At 45.6% G+C, this 12,359-nt stretch overlaps 2 protein-coding genes across 2 annotated transcripts in view; both read left to right on the top strand.

Annotated features, from left to right (window-relative positions):
• HIF1A (hypoxia inducible factor 1 subunit alpha) overlaps positions 1 to 4,614 on the top strand; it is a 1,533,321-nt gene extending 1,528,707 nt beyond the window's left edge. The window contains exon 15 of the mRNA XM_044074492.1: positions 3,315 to 4,614. Coding sequence (XP_043930427.1) covers positions 3,315 to 3,481 — 167 coding nt within the window. The 3' untranslated portion in view covers positions 3,482 to 4,614. The remainder of the gene's footprint in view (positions 1 to 3,314) is intronic.
• SNAPC1 (small nuclear RNA activating complex polypeptide 1) overlaps positions 1 to 12,359 on the top strand; it is a 588,252-nt gene that overhangs the window by 104,737 nt on the left and 471,156 nt on the right. The gene's annotated exons all lie outside the window — the stretch shown is intronic.

The following is a 12,359-nucleotide window of genomic DNA, read 5'->3' as shown; positions in this document are numbered from 1 at the left end:
CGGTTTGGCCGAATAGCGTAGAACTGTCAAAGGGAGCATTCGCGAAGGACACCTTGAAGGGTTCCGCAAAGACGGAGCCAGGAATGGCGCCGCAAGGCGACCCCTGCTCCGCTGGCTCTAGCCACCCCCCCATGGCATGAGAGAGAAGCCGCATAGAAGTGTTAGATATCGACTTTAGTGTGGCCATGCGAGCAGAGAAAGTTCATTTGTCCTCTGCCACCATGGACTCTACTCTGGGGGAGACCCAGCATACTCTTATCAGATCCCGCTGAAGCCTAATGACGTGTGCCAGGTAATTCGGTGCCCTTCTGGAAAAGGTGGCTGAAGCAAACATCCGCTTTCCAATGCGGTCCATTGTCCGAGACTCCTTATCAGGAGGATGGACCAAGGAACTTTCTTGTGCCAGTTCCTTCTTGGTGGCAGCCGCCACCACCATGGCATCTACCAGGGAACCTTTATTCCATGCTGGCTTGTCTGAGGGGGGACTAAGGATTTTATCCAGTCTCCTAGGGATTGGCTCCACAGTGTCAAGTCTCCTTCCAAGCCCTGGTAGTAATCAGGTCTACCGGGGGGACACCCAAGAGGTAGACGGGCCTGCGTCAAACGCCTCCAGAAACACAGACTCATCCGAGGAAGGTTTCTGGGCTGACCACCCCCCTCTAATCGCAGCATCTCCATAATGTCTCCAAAGGAGACGTCCTCGGGGGGTGACCTGGGGGAACCTTCCCCTTCCTCTAAGTCCGTGTCCTCCGTGAGGGACTTGGGGGAGTCCAAGTGCCTCCTCTTACGCTTTCGTTTGTGAGGGACCTCCTCGGCGGGACTGTCCGAGGAGGGCTCACCAACGGGGTCATGTTCCTCTACGGGAACCAACTGGGGTGCAGACGCAGGCTGTCCCTGGGGCCGGACGATGGAAGACAGGCCCATATGCGAGGGAATGAAGGCTGGATCCATAGCACGGACCGGGGACTTCGAACTCCGACAGCACCCTCTCCACCACGTCGAAAGCCGAAGGTGAACCACTCTCCCCAGGCTCCGAGAGTAGTCCCCTCGTCTCCAACGTGAGGACCAGAGCCGACATGATCGGACCCGTAAGGGAAGTGTGCTCCGACAGCAACAGAGCCAAAGACGCACTCACCCCTGTGGATCCGAAGCTCGGCTCTTGGCCCCGGGAGCTCGGGTCCAAAAGATGACCCGATAAACTCGGGGGTAAGGCCAGCGAAGTAGCAACTATCTGCGCAGACTCCCCTGCTCCAAGACGACTCGGATCAGACTGCTCCGAAACCAGATAGTAGATCAGAGAAGGAGCGATGGGTGCAAAGAAAGGGGCCGAGCTCACTCCCATCTGCATCCAGGCCTGCAGGAATCGACGCTTCATCCGGTCCATATCTGCGTTGGAAAGACTCCTGGTAGACCTAGAAGTCGGAGGCAGGCCAGGAAGGCCGCCTAGACTACCTGTGACCGGGACGCCTCCGGCTCCGGAGAGAAGCGTGGGGAACGGAGCCAAGAGGGGGAAGACCTGGAAACCCTCATGAGGGAACAAATTAGTTTAGCCGGTGGGGCCGATTCGGCCCGCCGCTTGTGACTCTTGTGCCTCTCTTTCTTTTTCCCTCTCTCTATGCCTCTTCCCTTTCTTAGAAGAGTCCCCCTCTCCCTGGGAAACAGCGGGAGGTCGAGTCCCAGCCAGGGAAGAGGGAGCTGAAGGCTGGACAGTCGCAGCCGCGACTAGCGCCACTGAGGGAGAGGAGGAAGAATCCGTGGGCAAGAGTCCCGCCAGGATTAGCTTGTTCCTCCTGTCCCTCAGAGCCCGGGGGTTAAAAGTCATGCAAATCTGGCAGCCCGATGTTAAGTGGGCTACCCCCAGGCAGAGAACGCACCAAGTGTGGCCATCCGCTGGGAACAGCTTATGACCACACTCAGCGCATTTTGAAAAAATGGCTTTAGGGCCCTCGGCCATAACACACAAGCACACACCCTAACACACAGTAAGGGGAAGGGAAAACACTAATTTACCACTAAAAAGAATCAAAAAATGATTCAACTAAAGGTCTACAACACACACACAAAGCGCTATAATTTTAGCAGAACATCTCCCAAATTCCTCTCACCTAAAACACCAAGAGCTCGTCCCTTATGCTTCAAGAAGCAGCGGCAAATGAGATCTGAGGACTGTAGGGAGGTAGCAGGGTATTGTGGGTAAGGTGGAGGAGCTGAGAGCTCGAATCTTTAGCTTGGAAAGCTGCTGACTCGCATCCAGGTCGGATCAGATACCCACAGGTTGCTGATCAAATGAAGTTAACTACTTCAGATCCTCTGATCTGTTGCAGCAGCAAACTAGATCGGAGGTAACTCAAGTTGCTTCATGGGATAGGGACTTAGCCTCGAGCTGTCTGAAGACCTTGAGCTTTATAGTAGGCAGACTTGGAGCCGAGGATCGGCTCCGAACCCATCTGTAAGAATGAACGGTGAGGTAGAACATCTTCACATCAGTGTGTTCAATCCTCTGGTCTGCTCTCCTTCCTTCTAAAATGATAGCTAACAAATTACACACAACTAAATAAACGAGCCATTTAGGTTAACATTTTTTAAATGGGGTTGTTCCATAGATTCCCTACACTAATCTACCATCCATGAGTTTCAGATTTCTTGTATAAAGAAGCAAAAGTCTCTTGATCAGACTTCATTTGTTCCGGTAGTGCTAAAGTGCCCCACTTTTTTGCAGAGTTACTTTTTTGAGGGGTTGGGAGATGTATTTTTCTGCTGTATTACTTCTTCCCCATGCCACAGTCAGTTCCAGACTTTGTATGCTGGCTGTAATACAGGGCTACAAAACTTGAAACCAAAATGAACCTTATTCTGTTACATGAGAAGCAGTTCTCTGCTCTCAGCTACTAGAGTGCTGTTTGGATCCAGGACTATCAGGAAGTTTTTCCTCAAACAATGAAATTTTACCACCTACAAAGTACTGTTTAACAATGAAATTTTACCACCTACAAAGTACTGTTTCCAACATGCATACGTTAAACAACCCTGAAAAGTAGTATGATGCGGTTTATCTCCACATTGTATGGCATAGGTAGTCGCCACGTACTTAAGAATTTGTTTAAACTTGTACAGAATATTATATTTCACATCAATATGATTAAGTATAATCCACCACATATGTTAGAAAGGTATGTTTCTCCTGTCTATTATGCAAGGGATGTATACCCCACAACAGTGTTCAGTTTTTGCTGGGATTAATTATTATGCACTCAGTGCTAGAATTTTGCAGTGATGTGTTTAGGTGACTAATATTTGTATTCTTCTCTTTCCAGATTTGGCAAGCAGACTTTTGGGACAGTCAGTGGAGAGCAGTAAACTCCCACAGCTTACAAGTTACGACTGTGAAGTCAATGCTCCAATACAAGGCAACAAGAATTTACTTCAAGGTGAAGACCTACTTAAAGCCCTTGATCAAGTCAACTACTTACCTTCACAATGATCAGCTAAACTTGGACACTGGTGATCAAGTCACCAAAAGCATTCTATTTATATTTTCTATATCCAGTTATTTTAAAAGCCTGGCTACATAGTACTGCATCCGTTCAGCTATCTAATTTCAAATCCTACTTCTCTTCCTCTGAAACAGTGGCACAACGACTTGCACACACAAAAAAAAAAAAAAAAAAAAAAAAAAAAAAACGAAACATGGCTTGCCTGGTCAGGACAGAACTTAATTTGGGTGTGTTGCACACACGCATGAAAAGGAAAAAAAAAAAAGACTGTTGCATTTGTAGTCAAGTGCGTTTAAAGTGGCTGCTCAATTTTCTTTCAGCACTTTCTTTTGTAAGCCATTTCCTTATGTTGTTTTAAGACTTATTTTAGCAGTTTTGATTTAGGTGGCGAATGTCTGCCCTGCATGGGTAGCAGCTATTATTCCACTCATTGATCTATATATATATTTTTTTTTATTTAAATATAGATATCATGCTTTGCAAGCAGTGCATTGTAGCCACAGTTGCATATCATTTATTTTCTTAAAAAAATAAAATACCGTCAGGATTTTCTTGCAATATATTCTACATTTAACTATATTTTTGTGGGAGAAAACGTACACAACTCTCTCATGATGATCACAAATGGAATTTGTTACTTTGGGGCATATTGTCATTGCTGCAATTTTTCAGTGCATTATATAAATGGAAATTCTTTGTCAGTGGGGGGGTGAAAAATTGAATATGATAAAAATCATAACTAGATAGGTAACAGACCTGCCTCTTTTCTGCAGTTCAGAAAACCCATGTGACCCTACCAGGAGATTGCTGTAGGTCATGCAGCAAGCAATTTGCACCATGTTGGGGGGAGAGAGAGAGAAAAAAAAAAGTTCAGCGCATGTTAGTATGTGTTTCACTCCCATGCACTTTGTTAATTTACTACGGCATCATGTAGGTGAAAATTACATTCAAGCTGTTTATTTAGGGAAAAAGAAGCTACATTAAGACATAGCATTCTCTTGTGTGATCGTACTATACAGTGTATAACTTCCTTTCCCATTCTTTGTTTTTGCGGTTTGTGGTTTAATTTAACACTAACGTATTACTTTGTCACATCAATAAACAATATACATGGACCAGGCTTTCTTGCTTTGTTTCTTGTAGTGCATTTTTCATAACATAGGTTTAAGATGCATCAAGCAGTTATTTCTGTGCTTCCATCATGCTAGCTCAAGGAAGAAATTATGTTATGTAGTCCTATCTCGTCGTAAATCTTGCTGGATGACTCTGCCGATACTAAAGTTAGAGAGCTTTTACTGGCACGAGGCTAACCCCTATCCCATGGGCAATTCCCCAGATCTCGTTTGCCACAAAAGCTTCGCGGTTATCTCCTTACTGGCTCATTGGCCAAGTAGATTTTTTGATAAATCTTGATATTTTTCATCTATTTTCTTCATATTTCTACCTTAATAGTTATCCATTACCTGTGTGATTGTTGTGAGTGATTGATGCCCCTTTTCAACTTTCTTAGGATTGTACGGCCGGTTTTAGAGGGCCATAGTTGCCCATTTAAATTAGAGGGCCTTTCCTCTCTGAGTGCTAGTTCTTCTTCCCTTAAATAAAAAAAAAAAAAAATTTCTTCTCTTCATAGCTTTGCCTGTTGGTTATAGTTAATATTGTTATTGTTGTTAGCATGTCCAAGATAGAGAGCATAAGGAACACCGCCCTTCCGGGTTCAAGAAATGTGACAAGTGTTCACAAAAAATGTCATTGACAGTCACACTAGCTGTGTGCACTTGTTTGGGAGAGGCTAGAACCCTGTACTTTGTCATGTCTTTAGTACTAAGGTTCTTAATGAAAGAAAACGTGATAGACAGGGGTCTTATGGCTATTTCCTTCCGGGAACAGCTGGAACTTGGTTTGACAGCTCCCAAAACTGTGAAGAGAAAATCTTCGGTCCCACTGGAGAGCTCCCTCAGAAGAGACTTTGTAAGAGGAAGCACACTGACTCATCCAAATCAGTGACGTGACAGACTGAGGTGAGTCAGAAGGGTCCCCTAGATCCCCCTCGGAGTAAGTCTCTGTTGCCGACATCCTTGAAATCCTTAGACAGAGGGGTGATTGAAGACCTCTAACCCTACTGAGGACGAATCAGTGTACCTTGAGGCCTTTGGTTCCTGACCTTCCACCTCCTGGGTGACACTGCCTTATGACCAACTCTTGGGGGTTATATCCCAGAAAGCCTGGACCTCCCCTGTCCCGAGGAGGCCAAACAAATTTATGACTGCTCCGGAAGATAAGTCCTTTCTTTCTAATGGAGTTCCTGTGGATGCTATGGTGGTAGCAGCAGCCACAAAAAAAGAAGTTTTGAGACATCTAATATCCATCCTCCTAATAGAGAGTCCAAGATGATAGATGGGTATGGAAAGAGTACCTTCTCTTCAGCGGTCTTTACCTTATGGTCGCTGAATTATCCGTCCCATTTTACTAGACCTCAAAGAGACCTCCTGAAGGAGTTGGGAGACACCCTTCAGGGTTCAGTAGCTTCGGGATCCACAGACAAAGTATCTGCGCAGCTCTCCACCCTTACATCTATAGAGAACTCCTCCATGAGGCTGATTTCCTATGCTGCTGACGGAGCTAGCAGGGCAGTCGCAGCAGGAATTTCTCTTAGGAGACATTCCTGGATGTGTCTAGGTAACTTTACGGAATCCTTTAAGTCTTTTACCAACGTCCCCTTTGATGGTTCAACTCTTTTTGGATCGCAGGTAAAAGAGGCTTTGACCAGGTGTGAGCAGGAGGGGTAAACCTTATCTGCTGTCAAGAGTCCATTTCTCCCTTCCTTCTAGACCCTATCCGAAGGGTCAAACAGGAGGAAAAATGTGGTTCCGTAAATCCCAAAAAGGTTTCCCCTCAGGCACAAGGCCAACCCTCCACTAGAGGCAGAGGGGGAGGATATAATGGAAGACGCTGCCCTCACAGCAGAGGAGGTCCACATCATCATGAAGATAGAGGTACCTTCTCTGATCATCCCTTCCATCGCCCCTGTGGGGCTGCCCAACTACCCGTCTCTGGAGGCAGTCTGGGGTAGTCTTTCACTATACCCAACCACCTGGCTACAAATTTCCCCAAGATCGTTGGGTACAAACCATAATTTCCAGAGGTTATCTTATTCCCTTTGTTTCCGATCCCCCAGTAAATTGGTCTCTACCAGACGTGCCACCCATTCACTTAGACCGTGCAACATCAGAGGTCATCTCATTGCTTCAAAAAAAAGAGAGTAATCCAAGAAGTCCCCACAGAGCAAATAGGATCTGGAACTTGTTCACAATTCTTTTTAGTTCCAAAAGACAGGGGACTGGAGATCAATTCTAGATCTCAGCAAACTCAAGTCAGTAAAGAAATCAAAGTTCAGTATGATCACTCTGCAGTCGATATTTCCCTTTATCGGGAAAGACAATTGGATGTGCTCAATAGATCTTCAGGACGTGTACTACCACATCAAAATGGACAGGCACTCCCATAAGACATCTACGCTTTTGGCTGGGAGCCAGTCATTTTCAATTTCGAACGCTGCACTTAGGCCTCGCTACAGCCCCCGAGTGTTAACCAAATGCATGGCAATGGTAACGGCTCACCAGAGATGTCAAGGATTCCAGGTGTTTCCGTACCTAGACGACTGGCTCCTCACTGCTACCACCAAAGCACCAACTAATCAGAACCAGGGACGAGACTCTACGCCAGATTAGACCATGACAGCAAAACTGACACCAGAAAGGATAGAATCGTTGCACAACCAAGTCAGATCCTTGCTGAAGAAAGAAAGTACAGGCCAGGAGAGTTCTTCAGAGGTCCTAGGGACTATGGCTTCCACCGTTCTCAGTCCCCCAGCCCATCTGCACGAGTACTTCAGTGGCTATTTGCCCAGTGGTCAATGCAGGATCTCCCCGTCTCACCAAATACTCAATCACAAACTCCTGCAAGAAGGATCTAACATGGTGGTTACATACGGATCAACTTCATCTAGGTCACCCACTTGCTCCCTCTCAACAAAATACAGTCTTGAACACGGACGCCTCCCAGATTGGGGGGGGCATTATCTGGGAATCCAAGGTATTTGGCAGGATCACGAGAACCACTTCCACATAAATGTCCTGGAGAGGAGAGCAGTGCTATATCCATTGCAAGCACTTCACAGTTCTCTTCCACCAGGACAATTGCGATTCTGACAGGTCTGTAGTGTGGTACATAAACAAGCAAGGGGGAACCAAATCTTACCCGCTTTGTCAAGAGGCTTTAAGAGTATGGAAATGGGCGATGGACACAATGCTTTCTGGTAGCAACGCACATCCTGGGGAAGTCCAATGTGATAGCACACAAACTCAGTCGAGCAATTCTGATGCCTCACGAGTGGTTCCTGAATTCAGAAGTTGTGGAAGAGATTTTTTGCAAATGGGGCCAGCCTTGCTGTGACCCATTCACCATGTACATGAACCCCAGATGTATCAGCTACTTTGCCCTAATTCCCCATCCAGGGATGCCACCCAGGGATACTCTGGTCCACAATTGGTCTCCGAGACCACTTTCCAGCCTTTCCTCTCATACCAAAAGTGACTCAAAAATCAAAGCTGTTGAGTTCCCTGATCCTCATTGCTCCTTACTGGCCTTGCCAAGTCTGGTTCCCCTTCCTGTGATCCAATCTCTTGGATGAACCATGGATTCTGGAACACTCCAGACCTCCTGATTAATCACTCAGGCAGTTCCAGCCTACTATCCAAACCCTGAAATTGACAGCATGGCTGCTCCAGTTCCACTAATAGCCAAGTGTGTTTCCCTTTCCCCTACAGTCAAACACATTCTGATTTCTTCACACAAACCTTCCACCAGGAAATTATATTCCACTAAATGGAAAAGGTTCTCCATTTGGGCATCAAACCAAGGAAGAGATCCCTACTCTGCTCCTATAGTCTATCCTGTCCTTCCTGGCATCCATTTTTCAAGGAGGAGCTGTAGCTGCTACTATTAGAGTTCAGTTAGCTGTCATCTCCAATTATCATTTTGGCTACGTGGCAAATCCAATCATGTCCCACTCTTTATGCAAAACATTTTTGAAAGTAATCCTCCTTCTCAGACCTCCAATCAGGCAACCACCGGAGCCCTGGGACCTAAATCTAGTTCTTACTTCTTTAATTTCTCCACCTTTTAAACTGTCTTTTTCATCAGATCTGAAATTGTCTTGGAAGACATTCTTCTTAGTGGCTATAACATCTGCTAGGAGAGTTTCAGAATTGCAAGCCCTCACCATTCAACCTCCTTACATAGTCTTCCACAAGGATAGAGTCTCACTTAGAACTAATCCTTCCTTTCTTCCTAAAATATGTTAATAGCATAATCTCAACACAGCTATCGAATTACCAGTTTTCTTCCCAAATCATACTAATAAATCAGAATACCGACTATACCAACTGGATGTCCACAGAATTCTCAGGTTTTACTTGCACAGAACTAAAGAATTTCGAAAATCAGACCAATTGTTCGTTTCCTTTTCAGACAAAAATAAAGGCTTGCCCGTTTCAAAGGTCACTTGGTCTAAATGAAGACTGCATTTCATCTGCTTACAAACTTCTGGCAAACAATTACCAGCCAAAGTAAAAGGCCACTGAACCAGAGCAGCATCAACTTCATATGCCTTTAGATCAAAATCCCCAATTGATACCAATTGCGCAGCAGCTACTTGAGCAAAACCTCCTCATACTTCTGTCACTCATTACAAATTGGATTTGCCCTCCCGGGACAGGTCATCCATTGGGTCCACTGCGCTGAAGAGTCTCTTCGCTTGAGCCACCCGGGATAAAGGTGCTAGGGATGCTGTCCCATCCAGCAAGAATTATGGCAAGATAGGACTACATCACAAAGAAGTTATGTACTTACCATAATGTTCCATGTTTGTAGTCCATCTCGCCTACATTCTTGTGTCCCACCCTCCTTCCCCCTTCCTGTTTCCTGGAGGAACTGGTGGACTATCCATTATGCTGCCTGATCTGGTTGTAGCTGTCTGTCCACTTGGCATACAGAGTATTCTGTTTGTATGTGCATAGTTATTGATAGTTTACTGACTATTATGTACCAATTTACTTTCTTGCAAACAAGATCTGGGGAATTGCTGTGAGGCACTATGGGACAGGGGTTAGCCTCGAGCCAGTAAAAGCTCTTGAGCTTCAGTATCGTCCGAGTCGGAGCCACATCCAGCAAGAATGTAGGCGAGATGGACTACAAACATGGAACGTTATGGTAAGTACATAACTTCTTTTTAATAACCAAGGGTCAAACCACACTTAAAATCATGCTAAAGAAAAGATCCACCAGAGGTGTAGCAGGTTCAACTATCACCCTGTGCCAGTCCCAGGAAGTACTGCCCCACCCAAATACCCAATCATTGCCCCCCCCCCAGCTCTTCCAGTGAAGAGAAAATCTGTGCAATCAAGTACCTTGGGACTCTTGAAACACAGGAGCCAATCATGTTTTGTTTCTGGGCCCTGCCCCCAACTCACCTCCTTCCTCACATTTTAAGAGAAAAACTTTTTTTACACTAGCAAACTGCTTGCTGCAGTTTATACCTCACACGGAATGCTATAGCACTAAGGTTTTACTTTTAAACTAATAAACTGTTTGCTACAATATAGCAAGCAGTTGTTACAGTTTAGACCACACAGGATTGCTACAGCACTGAGGTCTGACTGCAAATGCAATACAGTTTTTAAAAGCCACAACGCACTAGAGCGTGTTTGGGATCAGCCAACCGCACCTAACAGGGCAGTTTCTCCCTTCATCCTGCCTCAGCTACTCTTCTGTTCTGCACCACAACTGTTACCAGATGGAGGCTAGTAAAAGGGGGGATTGGTCTGGAAAAGTACAGTTTTGTACCTACCATAAATTTAGATGTCCGATAGATATGCAACTGCATTCATAACATATGGGTTGTCCTGCCTCAGGCAGCCCTCGGTCGGCCGGATTCCAAAGTCTGGGTCCGACGTCGGCTGATGTCGCATTTCTCTCCGACGTCAGAGCGGCTGGAGTATATAAGCATCAGCCGACGCCATTTTCTTCAGTGTTTCTTGCCCCAGATGCCAGGTGCCCTCCAAGGAAGGCTGTAATCAAATTGGAAGACAAAAACAAGATTCCAGACAAATAAGTAAGCAATAAACAGATACACCATAACAGATATCCCCAGCTAAGAGAAATAGGGATAGGAGTGGACCCAAGGCATAGAGGGGTATGGAGGGAGGGAAAATCTGACTGCAGTTGCATATCTATCGGACATCTACATTTATGGTAGGTACAAAACTTTACTATGTCCTTCAAGAATGCAACTGCAGTCATAACATATGGGTTGAATACCATAGCTTAGCTGGGGGAGGAGGAATGCTCTAGGAAAGAGATGGTGTGGCAATCAAACCCTGCAGGACTGCCGAAGCAAAGCCTGCTCTGGATCTGGAGTATAAAGGGAGATTGTAGTGTTTGGAGAATGTATGCACGGAGCTCCATGTAGCAGCTTCTAGAATGTCTTTTGTAGGCACCCCTCTTAAGAATGCTGTAGAGGTGGCTGTAGCTCTGGTGGAGTGTGGTCTGACATTGGCTGGAACATTCTTCCCATGGAAGGAATAACAAAATCTGATGCAATGTCCAATTCATTTTGAAATAGTCTGTTTGGAAATTGCTTTTCCTTGTACTCCAGGAGCGTAAGCTACAAAAAGCTGATCAGACTTCCTGCTGGTCTTGGTTCTGTCCAGGTAGTAGCGAAGTTGTCTGTGAATGTCCAAGGAATGCAACAGTCTTTCCCCTTTGCTCTCAGGATTGGGGAAGAAAGTAGGCAGGTGAATAGCTTGATTTAAAGAAACCCTAGATACCACCTTTGGCATAAAAGTAGGGTTGGTTCTTAAGGAGACCCTGTCTCTGTGAAAGATTATGAACGGTGGTATTGCCATTAGGGCCTGTAGTTCCGAAACCATTCTTGCTGAGGTAATTGCCAACAGGAAAGCAGTCTTCCATGAGAGAAATTGTAAGTCCACTGAAGCTGCTGGCTCAAAGGGAGGTAGAGTCAGTTTTTCTAGGACAAAGTTGAGGTCCCAAGCTGGCACTGGAGCCTTTCTTGGTGGCTTAATGTTCTTGATTCCCCTGAGGAATTGCCTTAAAGGATGTGAAAACACAGGTGGATCAGTGTTATATCTAGCTGAAATAGCTGAAGCATGTATCTTTATGGAAGAATATGAGAGTCCATTCTGTAGCATATATGCCAAATATTCCAGGATGAGTGGGATGTTCAATAATGATGCAATCATGTCCCTTGCTGGTATTCCAAATGCTGAATCTCTTCCATTTTGCTAAGTAAACCTTTCTGGTGGATGGTCTTCGAGCTTCTGTTAATATCCGCTGAACTTCCTTGGAGAGAGATAGATTGAGGTTATTCATGGGATCTCCCAGGCTGTTAGCTGCAGCGTCTGAAGGTTTGGATGCACTGTTTTGAAGTTGTGTTGAGTCAAAAGTAGGGGCCATTGGGGAAGGGCCCACTTTTTCCTGTGACATATGCTCCGTAGTAGTGGATACCAGTGTTGTCTTGGCCAGTCTGGAGCTATTAGGATCCCCTTGGGCCTCTCTGCTTTGATCTTTAGTAATACTGTGGTCATCAGTGGCAGAGGTGGGAATGCATAGATTTTTAGGAAGTTCCAGTTGAATGAAAGAGCATCTATTTTCCAAGCTTGTGGATGATATGTCCTTGAACAGAATTTTTGTAGATGATGGTTGAGGTGGGAGGCAAATAGGTCTACTTCTGGCCTGCCCCATGTCGTGGTGAGTTGTGTGAAGATTTTCGGATGTAACCTCCACTCG

Source organism: Protopterus annectens, chromosome 6.part0 (assembly GCF_019279795.1).
Source record: "Protopterus annectens isolate FY-2018-M chromosome 6.part0, PAN1.0, whole genome shotgun sequence".
Lineage (NCBI taxonomy): Eukaryota > Metazoa > Chordata > Ceratodontiformes > Protopteridae > Protopterus > Protopterus annectens.
Note: the sequence above shows the minus strand (reverse complement) of the source record. Positions and strands in the feature narration are given on the sequence as shown.